Raw genomic sequence first — 27,367 nt, 5'->3', positions numbered from 1 at the left:
CAAGCAACACTTATATCTGTGTGCACCAGAGTCTGCACAATGTAGCACTTCGTATACACTTTCAGAGACTCAGTCACACACAGATATACAAATGATGCATATCAAATTAATGAGCACTGGGCCTGATTCAGACCCGCTCGCGTGTTCAATGGCCGTGCAGCGCGAGCCCCGGAGTGAGCGAGAAGTCACTCGCCCCATTTGGTAGGCGGGCCAGAAGCTTACTGGGGCTGGCGGGAACGAGACCCTACCACAAGGGTCACGTCGCAAGCCCGATGGTCGCGGCCATCACCTGGCCGCCTACAAAAGCTGTGGGTGGTCACCCACAGCTGTGTGAGCGGCCAGGAGGCTGGTTTTGAAAAAAAACATGCGGCCGCCCTGATTCAGAGCGAGCGCTCGCTTCTTGCGAGCGGCTCTGAATCAGGCCCACAGTCTCTTGGTGTCGTCTAGTCTCATCACATTGCGACTTAGTGCCGTATTCAATTATTTTAGCATCGGCGACAAAGTTCTGCATGCCTGACTTTTCACCGCCTTCACCTGTTTTGGACGCAAAAACTTTTTGTGCGCGCTCCCAATTTACTCCGTATTCAGATTGCCAAACAGGCGAAAATGGGACCCAGTGAATGTGAAATAGGCGGAAATTGCAGGATGAATCGAGGGAATCACTCTGTACCCCAGTAAAAGATGGGCTGACTTCGGAAATTATGGTAGTTTAGTATTAGCCCTAATTGAACTAGTTAGAGTACTCAAGTGGTGGTAATTGCTTAGCGTCTAGGCAAAAGTGGTGAAGAATGGCATAAAGCAGTGTTTTTTGGAGCAAATAAGTATTTCCATCAAATTTGGGGTGCTTGAAAATGGGTACTAGCATATTTTAATGTCTGTAAAGTGAAGTTTTCCAAAAAGTGAAATTCAAACAAGCACCTGCAAACCCAAAAAACACTTGCTCCCTTCTTAGAGCACCCCCAGAAGCTTATTTCTCTAGATTTTGAAGTTGTCCCCCCATCTTTTATTTTAATTTTCGCTCCAAATTTCTAAGGTGTTTTTGGGGCGTTCCTGGATTATTTTTTGGGGCGAATTGTCCTTTTGGGGAGGGTGTACACGATACAATGTGTACAACATATCGTTCCGAACCGCGACAGAAAATATATCGCACGATGGATCATATAGTGGGTACTGAGCTCTAGTATCCTCTCACTCCAATCTACAAGACTTCTTCTGTGCTGCTACCACTCTCAATCAGACTCTCCCACAGCCTTCAAGTTTTCAACGCTATATGAAAACCAACATCTATTAGATCTTGCCCTCCCCACCTACACGATCTGTTCTAATGCACTCAAACAGCAATTTATTTTGCCTACCTTGTATGTCCCTTATATTTTATGTAGAGATTCCGCCAGACTGGGGGTGGGACAGGGCGCTGAGGTGCGGGCAGGAATTTACTGTGCGCTGAAGGTGTGAGTTCTTCTGAAAAGGGGTGTAGCCTATCGGGGAGGGTGTGGCCTCGGGACCCGTCCAATATTCGTCACACTTGGGGGCGAGCCCAGCACTAGCTGAGCTTCCCCCAAGTTCTCCTCTCACTAATCACCCGGTGGCTTTCAGAAAGTGTAAATTTTCTTCTTCAGGGTCCACAGGGATCACCATGGGGTATGTGGTTGGAGTGATCCAGGCACCAAATAGTTTTTAGCTCCCAGGATGCCTCGGTTCTCCTCCACATATACCCCCGCCTCAGGAATTAAATTTTTCGTTTGGTGCGGCAAGATCAGGTTGCACTTTTTAACAGGAGGAACTGCTTAGCAGTCCCAAGCCTTTAATTTTATGATTTATTTTTACTTCAGAGCAAGCAGCGCTGTGCGCCCTAATGGACGCCGGTGCTGCTGCTCCATCTACCTCTGCCGGCCCGCAACACCAGTAACCAGATGCTGGGACCCAAGGACTGAGACTGGGTCTTGAAGATGCAGGTAAGCACTTGCGGAGACCCACCAGAGGTCGCTGTAGTGGGGCGACCGATGCGTCCGCTCCCCCACTAGACCACTGGGGTATATCTGTCTGGGGCCGGGGAAGTGTAGTAGCGGTTGCTACAGATAACCAGCGCACGCGTGGGTTAATGCAGCATAGGGAAGGTAGACTCTCCCGGCAGCCCCTCCCCCAGCCCAGACGGCAATCCATCCAAGGTTTTCCCACATCTGGGTTGCTCCTCCTACCCTCCTCTGTCTGGGAGACACCCAGCGACGACTATTCTGTGCTCTGCTGAAGCTGCTGGTCTCAGGTTTTGGATTTGGTCTCCCTGTACAACGCTCATATCCTACCAAACCTTGTGTTTTCGAATAGTTAATTCAGAGCCCATTGCAAGTATATTGTTTATGCATTGTGACTTATGCTAGCTCTGCTGTATTGATATACTGCCTTTAGTTTTCTGACTGTCAGTTATAACTATCACTGTTTTTTCTCCTCAACCCTCTGATACAGGTGTGTGGGGGTTTCTATTGTATTTCACATTTACTGGTACTTGTGAAGTGTGTCACATTGCATTGTTAACTTTGTACGTATTAGTTACATCTAAAGGTAAAGGAAAACAGGAGGCTGAAGCCCCTAGGTTGGTTTCATGTATAACCGGTTTGGAGGGTTTGTCCCCTCTGGATTTCATACAGGATGGTTTGTTATAAAGAACCACCTCTCCCCTCTAGAAGCCCCTGTACATGAGCCACCCTGGATGTCCTCATCTCAGGTTATGATGCAGCTAGTGAACTGCTTGGCTACTCCCACGCTGCCTCCCACTATTGGTTACCCACAGCAGTTACAGCCTGCTGTGTGTCCCCCTATACATCCTTTCTGGATGGATGTTTATGCCCATTCAAGTCAGAGTACGGCTTAGTCATCTATTGCGTTTCAGGAAATGCTGCAGGCAAATAGACCGGTAGCCACTAAGGCGGATGGTATCATCTTATCAGTCCGCCCAGCTTGTAGATTCTGACGCATCATCAGAGGAGGTAGAAGATGCACTTGGCTCTTCTCAGGGGTCTATCCCAGGAGAGGAGAACCATTCTTCGACAGTGGATGTCCCTTCACTGGTGAGGGCGGTCAAATCAATCCTAAATGTAGAGGAAGACGAGCCAGCTCCTAGACCTAAGGCTCAGGTGTTTAAGGCTGAGTTTCCCAAGTCTGAGCATGAGGGGAAGCACTGAGTACTCCTGATAATCGGTTCAATGTTACAAAAAGATTAGCATCTTTGTACCCTCTCCCACCTGGCGAATGTATTAAGGGGAAAGTCCCTCTTACAGTAGATGCTCATGTGGCACGTTTAGTCAGGAGCTCTACGTTGCCTATACTGTCCGCATCCTCCCTTAGGGATCCGACAGACAGAAGACTTGACCTGTCTTAAATCAATGTTTCATTGTCTGGAGCTGTTACTCGGCCGGCTATCCAAGCCCATTGAAGCCCATTGAGTATCCAAGCCCATTGAAGAATGGTCGGGGGCACTGGATGACACTCTACAAGATGCTACCAGAGAACAGCTGACATGTGTCCCATATACGGGAAGCGGCCTCTTATTTCAGAGAAGCTGCATTAGACGTTGAACTTCTGGCTTCTAAGGCTTCGGCGACTTCGATTTTTGCTCGTAGAGTCCTTTGGTCCTGGAAAGCAGATGCGGAACACCTGCCTTTCTCTGGAGCAGAATTGGATAAGATAGTGGCTACTTTGGCAGCCTCAAAATCTGTCGATCTAACATTAACAGCTACCTCTAAGCCTAGGCAGTCCTCTTTTCGGTCCTTTCGCCCTTAGGGAAAATCAAAAGGACAGCCTTTCTCCAGACAGTCTAGTTCTCGCAGCACCACCAAGCCGCAAACTAAGAGGTCCAGCTTTTAAGCCGGACAACAAACCCTCCGTCTGATGGGGCGGGCCTCCTCCTGGGTGGGAGGCAGACTTCTTCAATTTGTGGACTCCTGGCATCAAACAACAGACGCCTGGGTCCAAGAAGTGGTCTCTCAGGGGTACGCCCTTACCTTCCTGAGGCGTCCTCCACAGAAGTTTTTTTTTTTTTTTTTTAACAACTCCCCCATCAGACTATACCGAGGCCTTGCCCCTCCAATCGGCCATTCACGCCCTGTTGCGTTGAGGGGTGATAATCCTGGTTCCTTTAACTCATCAAGGTACAGGTTTTTATTCCCATATGTATTTTTAGATTCAGAAGCCCAACTGGTCTCATCGGCCTATTCTAAACCTGAAATCCCTCAGATTTATCCGAGTGCCCAGGTTCCGTATGGAGACTAAGATCAATTGTTTTGGCATTGGAGCCTGGGGATTTTATGGCTTCTCTGGACGTTCAGGATGCATACCTGCATGTGCCTATTACTTTAGCCCACCAACGGTTCCTACTGACCATTGCCTGTCTAAAGACACACAGCTGGCTCATCAAATGGAAAAAGTCCTCCCTTTCTCCAACACAGCGTATTGTACATCTGGGTGCATTCCTAGATTCTCAGGCACAAAGGATATGTCTGCCAAGGGACAAGATCTCGGTTCTACAATAAGGTGTGAGCAAATTGGTCCACAATCGAAGGCTATCCATTCACTTAGCGATGCAGGTCCTGCGGTCCATGGTATCCCCCTACAATAGGGTGGAATACGCCCATTTCCACTACAGGCATCTCCAAAAAACTGATTCTATCACGGTGGAACGGCCAGTATCATCTGATCCGGTCCTAGATAATCCTCCTCCCTTCGGAGGTCCGGCTTTCCCTCTCGTGGTGGCTGCAGACATCTCATCTGGACAAGGGTCACCCCTTCTGGATCCCAAATGGGTGCTCCTCACCACAGACGCCAGCCTTTGCGGAAGGGGTACGGTGATAGGTCATCATACCTTTCAGTTAAGATGGACAGCCCAGGAAAGTAATCTGCCCATAAACATCTTGGAGCTTCGTGCAGTATACAAAGCGCTCACTCTGGCACAGGACCTCATCCAAGGTAGGCCGGCCCAAATCCAGTCCGACAACACGACCACAGTAGCCTACCTCAATCATCAGGGAGGCACGCAAAGTCAGGTAGCCATGAGGGAAGTGGCAAACATTCTGGTCTGGGAAGAACGTAATTCTATGGTAATTTCAGCAATATTAACTCCCAGAGTCCTCAACTGGGAAGCAGACTTCCTAAGTCGTCAGGACATACACGCCGGACAATGGCTCTCCACCTGGATGTCTTTCAACTCCTAGTGGACAAATGGGGACTACCAGACGTAGACCTCATGGCCTCACATCACAATGTCTCCAGGTACGGGTCCAGAACCAAATACCCCTCAGCCGCCTTTGTGGATGCACTGGCCGTGAGGTGGGACTTCAAGCTGGCATAGTTCTTTCCACCAATCTCCCTCCTCCCAAGGGTCCTCAGGAAAATCAAGCAAGAAGGCGGCACAGTAATACTGGTAGCTCCTGCTTGGCCCAGGCGCCCACGGCAGCTCCATCACAACGGGTCTCGCTACAAGACGGGGCGGCTTAAGATGTTGATTGACAGCTCGCCCCGTTTTGTAGGCGGGGAGGGGGCGGCTGCACAAACGCAGGCGTTCCCTTAGGACCATCGCCAGGCTGCCCGCACAGCTTAGCGAGCGGCCTGGAGGCAGGAAAAGAAAAAAAAAACGCCCTGATTCAGAGCGAGCGCCTCTGAATCAGGCCCTCTGTTTCCTCTTCCTCTAGGCCGGATCTGTTAGCGCAGGGTCCCTGCCTGCATCCGGACTTTCCTCATCTGTCTTTGACGGCGTGGCTCTTGAGTCTTCCATCTTAAGAGCCAAAGGTTTCACCAGCTCCGTGGTTCAGACGATGCTCAGGACACGAAAGCCCCCCTCTGCCCGCATCTATTACAGAGTTTGGTACTCCTTTTTTCAGTGGTGTTCCAAGAAAGTATGACTCTATGGTCTTCCGGGGTACTTGCTTTTCTCCAGGCTGGGTTAGACCTCGGTCTCCGCCTGGTCACCCTGAGAATTCAAGTTTCTGTGCTGTCAGTTTGGTTTCACCGAAGGATCACTTCCCTGCCTCATGTTAGAACGTGTTTTCAGGATGTTCTCCGCTTTCAGCCTCCAGTTGTTCCTCCGGTGGGCCCGTGGGATTTGTCTTTGGTTCTCAGGGCTCAAAAGGCTCCCCCGTTTGAACCCCTGGACTCAGTAGACCTCAAGTGATTGACAGCGAAGACAGTTTTTCTCCTCATTATCTTCTCTGCCTGCAGTGTTTCTGATTGGGCAGCACTCTCTTGTCGCTCCCCCTTTTTTATTTTTCACCAGGCTAGAGCTGTACTCCGTACCCGGGGTGGGTTACCTTCCTAAGGTAGTATGCAGTTTTCATGTAAATGAAGAGTATATGGTTCCGGCCTTCCAGTCTTCAGACCTTTCTGCAGGTGAAGCCTCCCTGGATATGGTTCGCACTCTCCGTATCTACGTGGATCGTACCAACTCCTTTAGGAAATCAGACACTCTTTTTGTGTTGTATGGCTTTCTGCAGGTGAAGCCTCCCTGGATATGGTTCGCACCCTCCGTGTTTACGTGGATCGTACCAACTCCTTTAGGAAATCAGACACTCTTTTTGTGTTGTATGGCTTTCACAAGCGAGGCTGGTCAGCTAACAAACAGACTCTGGCTAGATGGCTGCGCATGACTATCTGTCAGAATTACACGCAGGTTGATCTCCCTGTTCCAGCACATTCTACTCGGTCTGTGGGACAATAATGGGCGTTTCGAGGTGGTGCCTCTGCTGAACAATTGTGCAAGGCAGCTACGTGGTCTTCTGTCCACACCTTTCTCAGGTTCTATGCCTTTGATTTGCCTCTCAGGATGCTTCCTTTGGGAGGCGGATTCTCCTTTCTGTTTAGGAGCATCCCCACCCTTAAGGGAACTGCTTGAGGACATCCCCATGATGATCCCTGTGGACCCCCTATGGACCCTGAAGAAGAAAAGAAGAGTTATGGTAGACAGACATTTGTTAACTCTTCGAGCTCCATAGGGTCCACAGGGCACCCACCCTGACGCACCTGGCTCATTTTTTTTCTCTCGGTCACAGATTCCCTCATCTTCTGTAGAAGCGTTTCTGGTGTACATTGTCCTTCCTTCTCCTGCTTTGGGCTTGTTTACATAACTGAACGCCAGTGGCCGCGGGGGGGGGGGGGGGTGTAAGGGAATATGTGCAGAAGGACCGAAGCATCCTGGGAGATAAAAACACCCTAAAGGAGGGATAGGGGGCAAAATTAGGTTAGTTTAATACTTACCTTCAGGACGATCGGGATTTCCTCCTCTGTCGGGCTGCTGCTGCCAGGATTTGAACCGCCATGCGGCCGGCGGTGAATCATACTGAATGCCTCAAAGGGTTTATTCCAATAAAATTGCTCCACCATCAAGAAAAATATTTTCCTAAAATGTCCCCCCACCACCACTAAGGCAACAGGGGGCTTCTACATATGATTTTTTTTTTTTTTTGAGAGCGTTGATGTTTCTGAAATACAGAACTAGCAATTGAATAAAGCACACCATCTTTGCCATCACGGCAGCAAAATTGCCTGTGCACAGGAGAACCATTCACAAGCCGCAATCCCTTTATTACTGCTTTGTGATTGGGTACTGTTCTCACAGTCACCCAGTTCTCAGCCAGCACTGAGAATGGATCACTGGAAAAAAAAAAAAAAACAGTTGCACAAAGCAACCCCAAAGTCCCCAGCACATTGCAAAAGTATTTTCCAATCACAATGCCATTTTATAGTGATCTTTTTCTAGGCTAGGAGTGAAGAAAGTAACTGCAGACACCTCATTTATGATCGAACATCTGAGATACATAGGCATTTTCTACTAAATATATATTTACAGTGATACATGTTATGTTATCATAGTGGGCCTACTACTCCTTGTAGGGCTTGGGTACCTTGCTTAACTACACGAAGGCACTGAGCATCACTGTAATGGTGATGCCAGTACCCTACCTCCAGAGGAAATGGGTAACACTAATCCTCCCCACCCCGCACCCTAACCTCCCCATTCGTGCATAAACCCAAGTCTCCCCCCCTTCGTGCCTAAACCTAACCCCCTCCCCCCTAACCTCCTCCTCCCAAACCTAACCCCACTATGCTACCTAAACATAAGACTATCCCTCCGCGGCTAACAGCTAAGACGCCCCCAGCTTACCTCGCCCGGGATGGCGTCTGTCTGTATTCCCGGAGTCGGGATTAAGATAGGCATCTGTATTTCGACGCCTATCTTAAGTCCCGTGTCGGGCTTCCACCATCGGGATTTAGACAGGCGGCATCCCACCCGCAGGTTTGCCAACTACATCCCCTGCAGAGACCAGGAGAGAGGAGTGTGTCACAATACAAGGGGGGGCAGAGTAATAAGTAGTAGCCAGCCCAGGATGGCTCTCTGCATACATAAACATGTATACTTTGTGTGTAATATTATATTTTATTATATAGTGACTTTATGGTGTGTGACCTTATTATATATCGTCATACTGTATGTGACTTTACTGTATAGTGACTTACGGAGTGTGACTACTGTATAGTGACTTATGGTGTGTGACTTTAGTCTTAATTATTGTGTGTGACAGGTCATCCCAGAGGTGTAGTAGACTCCATCCAGCAGGAAGGATGAGAGAGAGAAAGAGGGAGTCTGGTGGGCTCACTGACACTCCCGGGCCGGCTTCCTGTACAGTCACTGTACTGCCAGGCTGGCAAGGAGGAGCAGATCTCTCCCGGGGCCGGTGCACATATGAGCTGCTCTGGAATCCGGGGGCTCTGCCCTCTCTCCCCCAATCCCCTCACCCGGGGGCTCTACGATCAGGGACTTGTTGCTGCTGTAGGCCCGACGCTCCCCCTACACACAGCACAGGGATCACACACACACATGTAACATGTTACAGCTCCCCGCACACATCCAGCCTCCCAGCTGGAGAAGCAGCAACACGGCCTCAGTGACCCGGAGAGAGCAGCAGCGTGTCTCACCCCAGATGCTGCTAAGCAGTCTATATAGTATACCAGGGGGCACGAATCAGACCGTATACGCAGGCTGCACGGCTAGGCTAGTGCCACCAGTGTGCCCCCTCCCTCCAGGACGTGCCCTGTACATTCAGCGCTATCAACAAGTTGCTGCTGGCAGCTTATTATGGTGGCCTCTTCCCCCCCCTCCTGCTGCTGCCTGCATGGGAGTGAGGGGAGCCGGGATCTTACCTCTCGAAGCCGAACCTGAGCAGCATGAAGAGCAGGGCACAGGGGATGGTGACATACAGCTGGGAGGGCGAGACGTAGCCGGTGCCTTCGCTGTTCTCCAGGTCATCCCAGGTGTAGTTACACGGCAGCCAGATCCGGTCCCACCAGAACCAGTCACTCAGGGTCTGTAGCAGCAGCATCCTAGGAGCGGAGAGGGAGAGAGTCAGAGAGAGCGGGCGGCACAGGGAGGCAGCTAACGGCAGCGCGGATCCTCCTCTCCTCCACCCAATGCAAATGACCCGCCGCAGCCTCTGACTGCGCTGCTGCTGCTGGCGGGGGAGTCCTGGGGCGGCTGTTGCTGCTGCTGGCGGAGACCGCTCGCAGAGGGGAAGTGATTCATTCTGGGATCAGGTCGTTCCTCTCTCTCTCTCTTTTTTTTTTTTTTTCCTGCCCCCCCTCTTTCTGACTTTTTTTTGTACTAATCCAGCTTTATAAAGTGAGGTGAAACTGGCCGTGTGCAGCCCAGATGTAGTGTGTGCCACATCCTGCTACACACAGGCACATACATCATACATGTTTGTCAGAGACCGCTAATTACCGTGCTGTCACACATGAGGACTGAAGCCATTCAGCTACATTTACACTGACATATCATGTTACCATTGTGGAGGACTGTTCTGTGCAGGGTCATTTATTTATTTTGTCCTTTAATAAACTGCAGCTTTCATTGCAACCATAAGAGACAGCTTTTAAAAATAATGGTCGGTGCTCTTGAAATTCCCCTCACATGACTGAGACATGGGCAGCAGCACAGTGCTGAGCCATGGGTAGCATGGGCAGCAGCACAGTGCTGAGACAATTGGGTAGCATGGGCTGCAGCACAGTGCTGAGACAATTGGGTAGCATGGGCTGCAGCACAGTGCTGAGACATGGGTAGCATGGGCAGCAGCACAGTGCTGAGACATTGGGTAGCATGGGCAGCAGGACAAGGATTGGGGGCATCTGCAGAGTTCGCTGTGCATACAGAACTCATCTCTATATGTGACCACACCAACTAAAGGCCTACTCTCATTGGTGGCAGTGGGGCTCCCAAAAAGTATAATGCCTTAGCACAGCGATAAAGAATCCGTTACACAGTCCAATGCTTTCTACTGTATGTGTCTGCAGAATTCCCCTTTCCTAAATAGAAATACTTCCCTTATCAGACATTAGTTTGGAAGGGGTGGGGATGATGGGAGATAAAGAAGGAGAAGGGACTGCAATGACCTGTGGATGTCTGCTCTGTGTTAAAACAAACCTTCAGATCTTTCATATCTGCTAACATTCCAGATTACAATGTTAAACCCTATTCCAGGCACAATGCTCATCGCAGGATAAATAACTGAATAAAGCTGGGTACACACCTGACAGATTTGCTAACTACTAGACAAATTCCAACGACCAAAACGATCCCGATAACACCAGATGTGCAGCGTACACACTATACACTATAGTTGTTTAGTTTTGAACATTCACCTGGACATCAAATAGTTGAGGTGACGTTTTATATATCTAGGATCAGGCCAATCATTCTCCGTACACACACAAACAATGCCTTTCCGACAGGGCCTACATAGCATGTGCAGCACACTGTCTGTGACAGATCCAAAAAGCTATCGACCGACCGTCGGGCCCTGGTGCAGCGTATACACTAAACAATTCTCAGGCCATCGACCCAATATCTCACAGGTCAGCCCAAGAATTGTGTATAGTGTGTACCCAGCTTTGGTCTCTGTACTGTAGCCATGGTAATATAATGGGGTCAATACAAGCAGCCGCGATGATCTCGCAGGCGCGAGTCATCGCGGCGGCAGCCCGAACTCACACAAAAGTGCTTGCAGCCCCACAGGACTCCAAACAAAATTGTGCAAATTTGGATCTAGAGCGGGACACTAAGGGTGTGAGATGCTGTGCTGTTTCCGGCGTATTAATGCAGTTGCAACGGCAACTCACACCCTTCGCGGCTAATTGGATTGAGCCCAATTGAATCTCCCCCATGTTGTTTCTATTACCTCAGATATAGATACACATTTTAAATATATAAGACAAACTACAGTTCTGCTCATTAGCCAAAGTACTAACTTGAAAGCTGAATTGGGGGGCAGAGATATCAGTTTCATGGAACTTAGGGTTCCCATCATTTTCAAAAGAAAACCAAGATAGATGCTATGTGACCTGAAGTTTGCTTAGATCATAACATTTTATTCTATACAAGTGCAAACACGGGGTTCTAGAGGGGGCTAAATGTTTTCCAAACAAGCAAAAGAATAAAAAACACTGCAATAATAATAGAATTAGGAAATGCAATATAATAAATTATGTTAAAGAAAAAGAAATGTGTGAGGCATACAGTTGTACACATAATGTAAAAAAAACAAAAACAAAGCACATTAATATTTACCCACTTTAAGTAAATACATGTTCACCATGCTTACCAATAAATACAATAGCTTGTAAATGAATACAACTGTACAAAATGAGTATTAATCTTCCTCACATCCAATTAAAAAAAAAAAAATTACAATTATGGTGCATACACACGATCAGATTTTTTCTTCAGATATGGACGATAACGATTTAAAAATCGTTCAGTCGTTCATATCTGAAGGAAAATCGTTCATATCTGACATGCCTGAACGATGGACGATCAACGATGTGCGTTCCCGTTTGTCAGATAACGATATCTGACATCTGATGGGTTTGCAGTCAGACTTGGACGATTCCATTCATTTTAATGCAGTCACAAATCGTTCAAATCGTTCAAAAATTTGGTCAAATCGTTCAAATCGTTTAGTCGTTCAGTCGTTCATCTGACAAGTCTGACAAATCTGACCGTGTGTACGCTCCATTAGTGTTGCAGATACTCACCCAGTACTTCATATCACAGTCGGCAGCCAATAAACTACATAGGAGCACAGGTAACTTACTTTTACTCACTTTTGTAAAAAAAATTCATAAGGTCACAATAAAAAACTAGAGCCATAAGAAAGGACAACCCACTACAGCTATACAATAATTAAAAATACTAATGGTGGCCATTTTGTTGAAGTCAAAGTTCATTTAAACATTGGGAGATCATCGTAAAAATTAGTCTTAAGGTGGGTACACACCTAGTAGATATATCTGCAGATCTTGTGATCTGCAGATATATCTGTAGATGATGGTCGTTCATATACACTGAACGACCACCATCTTCCAGGCAGCCGTGGGTCCTGCTGCCCGGGGGGCAGGTCTGCCCCCCTCCCCGCAGCCGCCGCTGCATGTGTACGGTTGACTGATCACCCATACACACTTGACGACGGACAGATATAGCTGCAGATTTATCTGTTCATCGGCTGTGCAGTACAGCCGACGCGATATATCTGTGAACGACGTCGTTCACAGACATATCGCTGGTACACATTGGCCGACGGGCACCAGATATTTTGGGCGATCAATTGATCGTCCAATATATCTGTCAGTGTGTACCCACCTTTATGCTGGGTACACACCTACCAATTGTTGGAATGTTCTTTTGATTTTGACCCATCTATGCGACATTGTAAGAGTGTATGCACCTTCAATCATGTTTTGTCAGAAGAAAACTGGTCGAATCAAAGGATCGCATCTTGGGCCTGATTCAGAGCCGGACGCAAGTGGCTGCTCGTTCGCTTCGAGCGATGTTTGCCCAACTGCGCATGCGTACGGATCGTTATACGTATGCGCGAACCAGTCAGTGCAGCCGAAATTCATGTGCTCACAAAATAGCGAATGCCTGATAATTTGAGTGACAGGATGAGGCGTATGTGGGTGGTAACAGGGGAAGGTGCTTGAAAACGGGGAGTGGAGATCCGATCGCAGGCGTGCTTAAAGGTCAAAACGTGCGTTTTATGGGTGTGCATAATTAAAACAGCAGCGTCATTGACCACGTCACTGGGTTTTTTTTTAGCCAGAACTGCACGCAAAATTGTGGTAGCAAAAACCAACCACAAGAATAGCGAGCAGCTCATACCCTGTTCGATGTACTCGATTAATCTAATAAATAGCGGACATGACGTAGGATGCGAGCAGCCCGGGGGCGTAGTTTCCCAAAAAACTACCGCAAGTTTTGTTCGCTCGTTCAGACCTAGAGGCGTGAACAGACCACAAACAGCGAACGGTTCATTTGAATAGCCACCCCTATTTTCTGGACGAGCGAGCGCTAATAGCGACCGGCTCTGAATCAGGCCCCTTATGTGCAGTTTAAAATATGCAGTGTGTACACACCTTCCACTGTTCTTGCGATTCTACACCAGCAGCAGCGCTGCCTCTGTGGGTGGTACGATCATTTTCTTTTGATATTTCGGCAGTATGATTGTATAGGTGTGTACACGCGTATCGGCACTGTGGTCAGGACAATCTGGAAGCCCCAGTAAGGGCTGTTAATTTCAATGAAGTGCCAAATAAAAGAAAAAAATTTGAAGGAATCTAATTACAACTTATGTTAATTTGAGAGCATCAGGATTCCAAAATACCAGAAAATATGTGTGAACTGCACAGCACAGTGATCAGCATTGCTGCCTGATACCAATAGGGGCCTGATTCTGAGATGGGCACAGTGCCAATGTTTGCACAGTTGAGCGATTATCGTAATCTGTGCGTGCGTCTGAGTTTCAATTTTATTGTCGCTAGCAGTGAGGAATTATTCACAAAGTGATTGACAGGCAGAGACCATTTGTGGCCAGCATCAAGGGGTGGCGACTCAAACCCAGGCGTGTCGCAACTGTTTTCAGGGTGTGTCTAAGGCTGCAACTGATCTGCAATCGATGCAGTCACTTAGATTTGCAGTTTCCAGTGGGTGTCTCAATACAAATCCAGGTGGCTGCGACATTTGCATATTTTCCCACAGCCACGGTGGCATTAGCGTACATTTCTGAATCAGGCCCTAGTTTCATGGGTTCGATTCCCAACTAGGTCCTCATCTGTGTGGAGTTTGCATGTTCTCCATGTTTGCGTGGGTTTTCTCTGTGTGCTCTGGTCTCCTCTACCACTCAAAAAAAACATATTGGTAGGTTAATTGGCTGCTAAATGCACCTTAGGCTATGTGTTGTAGAATTTAGACCAGGGCCGTAACTAGGGGTGTGCAACCTGTGCTGTCGCTCAGGGCCCTGGGGGCGGCACCATCGCTGCCCCTTGGCACCCCCTTGTGTCTTGCAGGTTGCCTGAAAAGGCACCCTGCAGGCAGTAGCACTACTGCAGAGCTGCCCAAGGGATGCTCCAGGCAGGCAGTCTGTAGAGCTACATAGCATTCTCTACTTTCCAGAGGCAGCAGCCTCACCCAATAGGTGTGACGTCAGGTGCGGGGGCAGCACAGGGCGCACTGTCGCCCTGTTATGGCGCTGATTTAGACTGTAATCTTCAATGGAGCAGGGACTAACATGAATAACAGGCGATCTAAAATTAAATGATAATAATTAAAGATTTGTAGTGACAAAAGTGGAATGTGCTGGGGAAAAAAAAACAGGACATACATTAGGATTAGAATTAATACAGTACTAGTGTGTCTGTTTCAGGGACCCTTCTAGTAAGTGTTGGATGGTACACACACACTCAGTTCTCTCACCCCTGCATCTGCCAGTACCAGTTTCATTTCAGCCTACACCCCTATTAACCCACAATAAAATAACTAGTTTTTACTATGAGAACAAATGCAAACTTTAAAAAGATTTATTCCTGAAAATATGTTTTAATCTAGCAACAACTGGGTCTGTTTTTTTAATCAGAGTATAACTATAATCTATGGAATATGACATCAGTATTCATGGTTTGCTTCCCTAAACAATACAAATGAAGAGTGGCCATTTTTGGTGAGTCTGATAGAGTGCGTTAGAAAAGCAGCCCCTGGTTGGTAATGGCCAGACACCATTGATCCACCCCATCCAGTGTCAGAGCGAATGAGAAGTGCTGCTTGCAGTGTGTAAAACTCCCTACATGTAACAGGCTGTGTCGTGCTGCTGAGCTAAAATATTATCTTAACTGTTGAGTAACCACAGTTATTTTCCGAGTAACAATTGCCAAACACAGCTGCTCTTGGGTACTGCCAAACACTGCTGTTACATTACTCTATACATTTAGTTGTTACACAGTTCAGGGTGTTGAAAAAAAAGACGGATCTATTATCTTCAACTTAGAAGTGATGAAGTCAAACCCTCCTTGTACTGTACATATCATGAAGTTAACAGCTATATATGTGGCAAATGTATTAGTACTCTGCTTAATCACCTAGTTATCTTATGTACCTATTGTAGCTACATTGTCTTGCAAGCTAAGCAAGTAAATAAAAAAATAAAAAACATAGCACGTTGTGCCTGTTTGTTCCAAGTTGGTGCAAAAAGTAGTGAGTCGATTTTCATGAAAACTGCATCATTATGTAGTGGAAACTCCTAGAAATAACCAGCACTTTGTTTCATCTCGATCCATCAAGTTAAATCTGAGCAATAACAAAAACAAATTTATTGACATCATCAATGCAAGAGATAGGTGTGTCACCATGTGCGCGGCCAGGAAGCGGTGGGGGCCGGAAGAGGTGGTTTGAGCCCACGTTCACCTGAATAGGATAGGACATAGCAGTCTGTGCACAGGGCACACAGTGACAGTGGTGTGAGTAGTTTGTGAAGGTGCTGCTGCTACCAGTCTCTATAGCACTGCTGGTCACAGGGGTCACTCCCGTGACAAGGCCCCTATGCAAAGCAATACAGATAGAACAACTTAAATGAAAAAAAAACAATATATATATATATACAGTCAGGTCCATAAATATTGGGACATTGACAGAATTTTCATATTTTGGCCTCTATTCACCACCACAATGGCTTTGAAATGAAACAAACAAGCTGTGCTTTAACTGCAGACTTTCAGATTTAATTTGAGGGTAATTATATCCAAATCAGGTGAACGGTGTAGGAATTACAACGGTTTCTATATGTGCCTCCCACTTTTTAAGGGGCCAAAAGTAATGGGACAAACTAAACAATCCTAAATCTAACTTTCACTTTTTAATACTTTGTTGCAAATCCTTTGCAGGCAATTACAGCCTGAAGTCTGGAACGCATAGACATCACCAGACACTGGGTTTCATCCCTGGTGATGCTCTGCCAGGCCTCTACTGCAAATGTCTTCAGTTCCTGCTTGTTCTTGGGGCATTTTCCCTTCAGTTTTGTCTTCATCAAGTGAATGCATGCTCAATCGGATTCAGGTCAGGGGATTGACTTGGCCATTGCATAACATTCCATTTTTTAGCCTTAAAAAACTCTTTGGTTGCTTATGCAGTATGCTTCGGGTCATTGTCCATCTGCACTGTGAAGCGCCGTCCAATGAGTTCTGAAGTATTTGACTGAATATGAGCATATAATATTGCCCGAAACACTTCAGAATTCATTCTGCTGCTTTTGACAGCAGTCACATCATCAATAAATACAAGGGAACCAGTTCCATTGGCAGCCATAGATGCCCACGCCATGCCACTACCACCACCATGCTTCACTGATGAGGTGCTATGTTTTGGATCATGAGCAGTTCCTTTCCTTCTCTTCTCTTCCCATCACTCTGGTACAAGTTGATCTTTGTCTCATCTGTCCATAGGATGTTGTTCCAGAACTGTAATGGCTTTTTTAGATGTTGTTTGGCAAACTCTAATCTGGTCTTCCTGTTTTTGTGGCTCACCAATGGTTTGCATCTTGTGGTGAACCCTCTATATTCACTCTTGTGATGTCTTCTCTTGATTGTTGACTTTGACACATATACATCTACCTCCTGTAGAGTGTTCTTGATTTGGCCAACTGTTGTGAAGGGGTTTTTCTTCACCAGGGAAATAATTCTTTTGCCATCCACCACAGTTGTTTTCCGTGGTCTTCGGGGTCTTTTGTTGTTGCTGAGCTCTCCGGTGCGTTCTTTCTTTTTAAGAATTTTCCAAACAGTTGATTTGGCCACACCTAATGTTTTTGCTATCTCTCTGATGGGTTTGTTTTGATTTTTCAGCCTAATGATGGCTTGCTTCACTGATAGTGACAGCTCTTTGGATCTCATATTGAGAGTTGATAGCAACTGATTCCAAATGCAAATGTCACACCTAGAATCAACTCCAGACCTTTTACCTGCTTAATTGATAATGAAATAACGAGGGAATAGCTCACACCTGTCCATGAAATAGCTTTTGAGTTGATAGTCCCATTACTTTTGGTCCCTTAAAAAGTGGGAGGCACATATTGAAACTGTTGTAATTCCTACACCGTTCACCCGATTTGGATGTAATTACCCTCAAATTGAATCTGAAAGTCTGCAGTTAAAGCACATCTTGTTTGTTTAATTTCAAAACCATTGTGGTGGTGAATAGAGGCCAAATTCTGAAAATTCTGTCAATGGACCTGACTGTATATATATATATAGTATACAGCACATAGCAAGCAGCAGTCCACAAATATAGTCAATCCAAAACAATGCAGGTGCCTTCCAAACTGATCTATTACCAAGCGGGCCAGCAAATATAAATACCAATCCTAAAGCAGCGCTCGGTGTAGAAATTATGCAAACCAGGCCATGGTAGTGATCAACGTTTCAATGTTATTCACACATTTTCGTCAGGGTATAAGAATAAAGCACAATTTACCTGATTAAATACCATTCACCAGAGCTCACATTCCGGCACAGTGCTCCCGGGCCTTTAAAGAAAGGATGGCAGTGCATCGATCCTTATCAGAGCAACCCTGCAGGACATAGTGACCAACCTGTCACTCACTACTTGCTGGAGGCATTACATTCCTCTGCTGTTTTGATATACTGGATTATAGACCATATACCCCTACCCAGTAGAGGAGGTGATCGAGCACTGATGTTACTACTCTCAGAGTGTAGATGGATATACCGCCTTGATACGTTGACACTGAGGGGGTAAAATCAAACACTTGGACTCTCATGCTTCTATTCTAAACAATAATGCTTCTGCCATGTAACTTCATATTCCTGTTTTGATTTTTGTTTATATTTTTTTTATTCTTTTTTACCTGTTTATAGTTTTTCTTGTTAATTTGTTTTGATAATTTTATATTTTCTAATTGTTTGGGCACTATATTTGTGGTTCCCTAGTTATAAGTTTACAAGTTATATCTACTCAGTGTGCACTGTTTTTGCAATAGTCTTAATTTTCTATTGCATAATTTTTTAATCGATAGCTGCAGTCTTACTGTTCCCAATTAATATGCTGTGTAGCATTATTTATTTATTTATTTATTTATTTATTAACAGTTTCTTATATAGCGCAGCATATTCCGTTGCGCTTTACAATTGTCAACATTGATAGAACAAAACTGGGTGATAACATTCAGATATATAGGTAGGAAGGCTAGTTGTTATGCATCGATTATATACTGACTTTATCTGCTTATATTCATGTTCTTTTGCCACTGTATTGGTTTGTGCTTATATGTCACCTATCATTATTTATTTCTGTATATTCTTCTTCTCTACTGTGTTTCCCTGTGCTGCCGGACTTTGACTTGTGTCTTCCCCTCCCCCCTATCTTCCAAGCCTGGGTGATTGTGTATTCTATCACCCAGGGGTGTAACTAGGTATTTGAAGGCCCCATAGCAAAAGTTTGTACGGGCCCCTATGTACCACCCAATGGTGCAAAATGTATATAACACATGCACAAGGGAGATGGGCCCTCCTAAGCTCTGGGGCCAATAGCAGCTACACTCCTTGCACCTATGGTAGTTGTGCCCATACTATCACCATGGTGATCCCCTGCTTCTTTCCCAGTTTACACTGCTTTGGCCACATGATGCTGCATTTCTTGCGATAGCCTTGACATCAGCTGCCACTCGGGTGAATGGTATTTATTCGGGTAAGTTGTGCTTTATTCATGTACCATTACAAAAAGGTGTGAATAACATTGAAATGTTTGTCACTACTTTGGACTGGTTTGCATTATTTCTGTACTGAGTGCCACCTTTGGATTGGTAATTAGATAGATAGATATTGTCAGGGCTGCCAACGGGGGGGACTGGAGTCCCGGACGCAGACACTGGAAGAACGTGTGGGGTCCGCCCGCTCCTACCCAGTACCGCCACCCCTACTGCCACTGCACAGCCCTCACTACCCCCTTGAGTGAAGGAGGGGGCACTGCTACTGCCCGCTGGCCCGCACTACCCTAAAATTTAGTAAAGGGAGGAGACTCCTCATGCCACGCTGAGGCCTTCCCTGTTGTTCAATAAAGTTTTTTTTTTACCTATGGAGTCGATGCAGAAGTCAGAGCGATGAGCCGCGGCTGCCCGTTTTGACAGTCACAGGCCCCACAATTTCCAATGGCAGCCTTTTATACTGTGACAAAAACACTAAAAAGGTTGTTGAAGAGAGATCTGTATGCTCCTTGTAGACAGAAGCTGATTATCAACCTTGGTTGACAGACCAACTGTGAGAGGCTGATAAAGGGTGTGTCAGTCTCTGTAATCACTCTCACTGCCTGGGGAACATGTCAGAGGCTTGTTGAGAGACAGTGTCATTACTGAACATAAGTGCTGAGATAAAGACTTCTGTTTTGTGAGAGGGACGTTAGGTCCCTCCACTCTGAAAGAGGGAATCATTTTGTTTAGTTAGAACCAGACTGGCCAGGATTATCTTTTAAATTTGTTAATTTTTGTGCTGCTAATAAAACTAACTGGCTATTTGTATTAAGGCTCTGGACTGGTGCACTACTACTTGGCTGTTGAATGACAAGTGCAACCGTTTACCACAGGGGACGGCACCCTTATATAGATGTATGTGTGTGTGCATATATTTATTTGTATGCACCTGGGAGGTTAGGTGTTTTGAGCTGCACTTCAGTCATCTAGCAGTGAATAATACAGGATGCATGTCAGAAGTGTTTATTAAAAATAGATCATTTATTCTTATATCAGATGATGACTATTTTGCACACTAGATGCAGTCATTATAACCGCATAGCACCCAATCGGCTTCTACCTATCATTTTATAGGGTGTATTTGATAAATGCTAACTAGAAGCTGATTGGTTGCCATTTTTGTATGAAGTGAAGATACCAAAGTTATTACACTGACTGGGAATAAGGCACATATTAGGCCTAAGTAAAAACACAATTTATTATGTGGTGTTACTGTTTACAAAGGTTTAAAGTCACATTTACTTGAACCTACTGTATGTTTCACTAGCAGCTGATATCTGGCACCTGTTGCTGACAGGTAATGAATACTCATCTTGACAGGCCTGGTTTATGGAAAGCTGCAGGGACACTCATCCACACCCACTCTGTGTACTCCTCAGGGCATGATAAACTATCATGTCTATATGTGATGCTTCCCTCTGCTTTGGGCATACAGACAGTACAATAAATGAAGTAAATGGCCATACACCAGTCTGCATTATTAAGTTATGCATTTTGCTACTTTTCTGGGAAAATGAGTCATTAATGTAGACTGAATTATTTAACATGCCAAATAGCTTCTTAAAATTGTCCTAACCTTGCTAATAGCAAAACATTATCATACTTTGTCTGACCATTTCAGCTTTGCAGTCTTATAAAGCCTACAAGTTTCTTTTAAAGAAACAGGTAGGCTTTATAAGACTGCAAAACTGAAATGGTCAGACAAAGTATGAAAATTCTTTTGTAGTCCCATTTATTTCAGAGACTTGGCAAAATGTTTTTCTTTTGCAGTAAAACTTTGATTCAGTAACCATGCAGCCGCTCCTATATGTACTCGCCAGGCCCCAAATTGGTATGCAGTCAGGATGCCGACGATTGAAAGGCCGACCGCCGGCTTCCCGACTGTCAAATCCCGGCAGGGTACTAATGACAGGCGTTGAAATCCTGACGCCTGTCATTAGACCTATGCCGGCAGCCCGACGCCCGGCATACCGAACGAAGGTAAGCCGGGTGCGGACAGCCACGGCGGGGAGGGGGGGAGAGGGTTCGGTCTGAGGGCTCCCAGGGGGACTTAGGGTTAGGCTCCCCACCAGGAGGGTTAGGGTTGGGGAAGGGGGGGTTAGCATTAGGCACCCCCAGGAGGAAGTTACGGTTAGGCACCCCCCAGGGGTCTTAGGGTGTGGGGAAGGGGGGGTAGGTTTAGGCACTTACAGGGGAGGTTAGGGTTAGGCACTAGGGGCGGAGGTTATGGTTAGGCACCCCTAAAGGAGGGTATGGGGGGGAGGGTTAGCAAAGCCGTGAAATTCACGCAGCCAGGGCCAGTGCAGCAGCCATCAAAAATGGGGGCAACACACCCTCATTTTCGTAAAACCAGTGAAGTTGGACTAAAAAATGGGGTGACACGTCTCCATTTTCTAAACCGCTCCCTTTTGCCACCACATTCCCTCCCCGCATGTTAATGAGCACTGCAAGCAATGTTGCAGTATAAGATCTGCACATGCGCAGCACAGATCCTATGCATGCGCAGCTCAAAAACCATCGGAGTTGTACGCAAACCATCAGGCCCTATAACTGAGACCAGTTTCTGTAGTGAGCAGGAGGTAAAGAGAGTGTTCTGGGGGTGAGTAATGTTGGACACGTATGGAATGTGTTATTTGTAGGGCAATTAGGCGGGTAGGATTCACTTTATCCTGAACAACTTAGTGGGTATATTCTTGATTATTGAGGCAGTTTTATTATATGCTGAATAATCTATTATTAAATGTGTAGTAGGCAATCATGGGTTTTGCCATATGCTGAATAAATGGTGTACTAAATAATATTCTGGGTACCTGGGGGCTGCACTTTATGCTAAACAACAGGTATCTAAGCTGCAGGGTTGAGACTTTATTATATATATCGGACAACTGACAGATTATTTGCTGGATAATTTAGACAGTATTGTAGGATGAACCATTGCATTGTTGTTTATGCGAAGGATAACATTACAGTGTGGGTCTTTAGCTGTGTCACTGTCAGACTGCTTTTTAAAGGTATTTTCTGCCTTAAAGTTCTTACATTTTATTTTATTACATAATTTCCTACAAACTTTACTTTTTTTCTCTGTAGTTAAATTCCCTATATTTAGTAACCTTTTCGTTATATCAGAAGACAGAGTTGACTTTCCTGGTGCAAACACAAAGCTGTTCCTTAGACAAGACTGTATCCAATGCAGCAAACCTGCATCCTAACCTAAGGCATTAGAACAAAGCACCCTGCTTAATGGCAAACATACATGACTGAAAACACAGAGGGAAGATGGAAAGTGAAGCACTGGGCATATAAGAGCCAATAAACATCTGAATGTGGAAAGCGCCCTGGAAATTTCTGACGGGCTTGTCAGGACAGGTAGAGCTCTCAGTTTACTTCACAAGTACGCTACCTGACATTCTTAACATACTCTGCTGGATACTCCGGAATCCTCTTGAAAGTCATCTCTATTGCTGTCACTTGCATTCTTTACAGCACGCTACAGAACTGTGAAGTCATCTGTCCCAAGCTCTTGATTTATAGTCTATGGGCCTGATTCAGAGTTATACGCCCCTGCTAGGGCGCAATAGAGAAATGACAGATACAGTCGGATTGGTTGCTATGGGCAACAGAACCACTTTTCATTTTTGGAAGGTTTAGCAAATCTACCCCCTAGTTTCCTTGATATCAGAGCTACTTATTGATTCACTCACCTCCTCTAAAAACTAATGAGCTTTCTTTTCACCAAAAATCGACTATTACAGCCTCATTGTGTCACTATAAAAACTTTTACACACCTACAACTATATCTACTTCTCCATCCTTCTGCTTTTATTATCTGGTGACATATCACCAAATCCAGGCCCCACACACAAACAGCGGATTTACTATGGAATAAATATCCTGCAAACCTCACGTCTCCCATCACCCTCCAAATCAATAAATGTGCCTTATGGAATCCACTCTCTATCACAACTTATCATTATTTTACATCTGAACATCTCTTTACAACAACTACTTTCACCAATTTCTAAATTTACCTGAGACTGCTGGTTCACACCATAACCAAACTCTCTAAATAGCCCTTCATGAAGTGGCTTCAGCTACCCATCAAACTTCTCGTAAACTGAAATAACAACCGTGGCTTTTCCCAGACGTCTACAAAAACTGTCACGTAAAGTAGAATGTCAGTGGCGTAAATTCATCCCAGACGCCCGGAGGCAAGTTATAATTTGGTGCCCCCCCTAAAAAAAAGGGAAAATAAATATGGTGCATATCTATCTATCTATCTATCTATCTATTTATCACATATGCACAAAAACATTAATATAAAATAGCCTTAAGTGGGGTGAATATATTGTGTACAATGGAGGAGGTGCCCCTTCAGTGCTGGCGCCCGGCGGCAGGCGCCTCCGTTGTCTCCCATAGTTCTGCCCCTGGGCGTAAATCTTAAATCAAATGACTTCCACACATACTGTAAAATAGGAATCCATCCATCTGTCATCCTAACCCCCTGTCCGATGCTCACTGTCTACCCCATCCGTGTCACCCCTGTCTGTCTGTTTGCCCATCCCCTCTAGAATGTAAGCTCTCACGAGCAGGGCCCTCTTCCCTCTTGTGCTTATCCTTTCTTTACTTATATTATCTGCTCTATACCCAAAAGCACCTAACCCGTGACTTTTGCCATCCTGCTTCTGTTGCAGTAATGTTTATATACCATGTAGTTGTCTTGCATTGTCTTAAACTGTATGACACTGTTTTCTTGTTCTGCTCAGCTGTTTATGTACTATGTTTATGTACATTGTAAGGCGCTGCGGAACCCTTGTGGCGCCATATAAATAAAGGATAATAATAATAATATGCTATCACACAGCCGCTGCATTTTTCTGCACAGCTGCTATGTCATAATATGCTAATGCCGCAAGAGGCGTCTTGTGTAAATAGACGCCGGCTTCCGGCTGCTGCGTCTGAGGATGCAGCCATCGGATCACTTGAAAATTGCCCATCTGAATAGGACTAGGGTAGCTTGAATTGCACGCAGGATGGGCGTGCAATTCAAGCTACCAGGGTTCCTTCCTCGCCCCTAAACGTCCGCAGCATGTTAATCATGCTGCAGCTTAAGGGGCACTGTGATCATCAATCATCAGGTTTGCATACAACTCTGAAACTGGCCCAGTGTCACTAGCCTAACTGGACCTTTTGTATAATACAGCAAAGCACTGAACCAGCACACTTTCTAACTGACTATACCCTAACATAAACCACCTAACCTGTCATCCCCTTGATGTGACCTCTCAATCTTGTGTTCGCAGTCTGCCCAGGGCATCATGTACTGTATACAGTGGCGAGTTTGCTTAGGGTTTTCGTTGAGCAAGAATAATCTAGTTTCAGCATGGTAATGTATCTGGGTGTGTTGTGACTTCAATACACACTTTCAAAATGCGAGACAGATTCAATGAGGTCAGTGGGTCTGTGGGACGCACTCCTGGTGGAGCTCATAGCTTCTTTCACACAGCTGCATTAATAAATAAAAAAACATAAGTACAAATAGTACAATTTACAGAGGAAGATAATTGCAGCCTTTTAATGTTTGCTCCCCTTATCCCAGAGGTTCCCAAACTCAGTCTTCAAGGCACCCTAACGGTCCTGGTTTTAAGGATACTTATGCTCGGGCACAGGCGACCTAATTAGTACCTCAGTCTTTTGATTTAACCATCTGTGCTCAACAATGGATATCCGTAAAACCTGGAGGATCGAGTTTAGGGACCTTTGCCTTATCCTGTTAAAGAGAACCTTCATTACTTTTTATTTTACAACAGACAAAAGAAAACTATTTGCCATGTGTATCAGAATTATAGGTGTCCCCTATGTCAGGACTCCACTTTTTAGCTAGATCAACCAACTGTACATTGTATTTTTGATTATAGTCTGGAGAACTAACAAAGCTCTTGTGAATGTACCCAAATGACTAAATATGACAGATCAGTATAATCAACTGCTGCAATTCTGCTGGCTAATGTTTATAGCTAATTATCTTAGCTAGACAGATGAACATTGTAATACAGGTTGAGTGTCCTATATCCAAAATGCTTGGGACTAGGGGTATTTTGGATATCGGAATATTCGGTATTTTGGAATATTTGCATACCATAATGAGATATCTTGAGAATGGGACCCAAATCTAAACACAGAATGCATTTATGTGTTTTATACACACAGGGCCTGATTCAGAGATGGACGTTCTGACAGAGCGCTCGCACTGAATCAGGGCCGGCCTTCTTGTTTTTTAGAGCGGCCTCCTGGCCGCTCGCATAGCTGTGGGTGACCACCCACAGCTATAGCGAGCGGCCAGAAAGATGGTCGCGATGGTCAAGACCATTGGCCAGGAAGATTGTCGCGACGAGACCCTTGTGGTAGGATCTCGTTGCCGCAAGCCCCAGAGAGATTTCAGCTCTGACAGAGCCGAAATCTCTCCCACTGACATCACTCGTGATGTCAGTGAAGCTGCCTCCAAACGGATGTGTTCACATGGGAACGCCTCCGTCTGGTCAGCCACTCCCCCGGCCCGCCCATCAAAGGGGGCGCGCTGTCACTCAACATCGACAGCACGCCCCCTTTGGTACGAGACCCGGAGCGACGGCTTGCCCGTCGCTATCCGGGTCTCGCGCATGTGCACGATGGAGCCGGCTCCGTCGTGCGCATGCGCACTGGGCCACCATCGACCCACTTGCGAGCGCATAATGCTCGCGAGCGGGTCTGAATCAGGCCCACAGTCTGCAAGTAATTTTATACAATATTTTTAATAATTTTGTGTATAACAAAAAGTTTGTTTGTATACATGAAATTCATTTGTTTCCTATTCACCTTATACACAGAGCCTAAAGGTTATTTTATACTGTATTTTTAATAATTTTGTGCTTTAAACAAAGTTTGTGTACGTTGAACCATCCGAAAGCAAAGGTTTCACTTTCTCAGTCATGCTAAAAAATATTCCGTATTTCGGAGTATTTCGTATTTTGGAATATTTGGATATGGGAGACTCAACCTGTAGTTATAATCTTGGTCCCAAAGTTACACTGGTTATCTTTCCTAATATTGCCGGAAAATCAAGAGTTGGATTAAGTTTCCCATTTTTGGTCAAAACCATGAGTGCCTGATAGGGCAGAGGCTAAGAGACTTAATGTATTGCACCCCCCTGCACCGAATGAACTGTATTGTCCTCCCTCATACTAGCATGTTATGCTGGTTACTAAGGTAAAGAGCACTAAACAATACACTGTCTTCTAGCGAATGCACTCTATAAAGTACACTAGTCACCATTCACTGGGCTATATATATATTGCCCGGGTTTAAATCTTCAAGTTAGTAAGTTTTATTATGTGATGTCATCCAAATCCATCCAATGGAAGGCCCAGAACAGGCTCCCTGGGTCAAAGTATTTCCCGGTGCACTCCGCCATGAGGTCCGACCAGGACCCCAACCACTCCATTAGGCAATTGCCACCGCTCTGTGAAGTTTTCATCCAAATCCATCCATTGGAAGGCCCAGAACATGCTCCCTGGGTCAAAGTTGCGTCCAGTGTACACCAACGGGAGGCCCGACAGGGACCTCAACACACTAGTATGTCTTGTGGGATCCAATGTTACCACCCGGTAAGCTTTCGTCCAAATCCATCCAGTGGAAGCTCAGAACAGGCACCCCAGATCAAAGTTCTGCCCAGTATGCACCAACGGGAGGTCTGACTGGGACCCTAACCCCCCTAAAACCTGGCTAGGATCCACCTAGACCACCTCACATTGGTTTCTTCCCAATCGGTGCAGGAGTGTCCGAATGCATAATTGGACAGACAAACAGAAAAATAAATTTTATATATAATACATATATCCATCCTGGCCAGGTATGTTGAGGTGTAACTGATGTGGAACAGGTATGTGGAGGTGTAAATGATGTGGGATAGGTATGTGGAGGTGTAAATGATGTGGGACAGGTATGTGGAGGTGTAAATGATGTGGGACAGGTATGTGGAGGTGTAAATGATGTGGGACAGGTATGTGGAGGTGTAACTGATGTAGGACAGGTCACATTGTTTACACCTCGTACCTGTCCTATATCAGTTACACCTCCACATACCTGTCCCACATCATTTACACCTCCACATACCTATCCCACATCATTTACACCTCCCCATACCTGTCCCACATCATTTACATCTCCACATACCTGTCCCACATCATTTACATCTCCACATACCTGTCAGGGCTGGC

The 27,367-nt window shown here is 45.7% G+C and overlaps 1 protein-coding gene across 2 annotated transcripts in view; it reads right to left on the bottom strand.

Moving 5' to 3' along the window:
• The window catches only part of CERS3 (ceramide synthase 3), a 123,664-nt gene that overhangs the window by 80,552 nt on the left and 15,745 nt on the right, over positions 1–27,367 (bottom strand). Inside the window, exons 1-2 of one of the 2 annotated variants that reach the window (XM_088452715.1) lie at positions 9,823–9,831; positions 9,184–9,363 (exon numbers count right to left, since the gene is read on the bottom strand). In XM_088452715.1, the coding sequence (XP_088308841.1) occupies positions 9,184–9,362 (179 nt within the window). In that variant the 5' untranslated portion in view covers position 9,363; positions 9,823–9,831. Of the gene's footprint in view, positions 1–9,183; positions 9,364–9,822; positions 9,832–27,367 lie in introns of those variants that run through there. The other variant, XM_088452714.1, reaches the window with a different exon arrangement.

The sequence above is a fragment of the Taudactylus pleione genome, unplaced genomic scaffold, assembly GCF_031769625.1.
Source record: "Taudactylus pleione unplaced genomic scaffold, aTauple2 ptg000556l, whole genome shotgun sequence".
Taxonomy (NCBI): Eukaryota; Metazoa; Chordata; class Amphibia; order Anura; family Myobatrachidae; genus Taudactylus; species Taudactylus pleione.
Note: the sequence above shows the minus strand (reverse complement) of the source record. Positions and strands in the feature narration are given on the sequence as shown.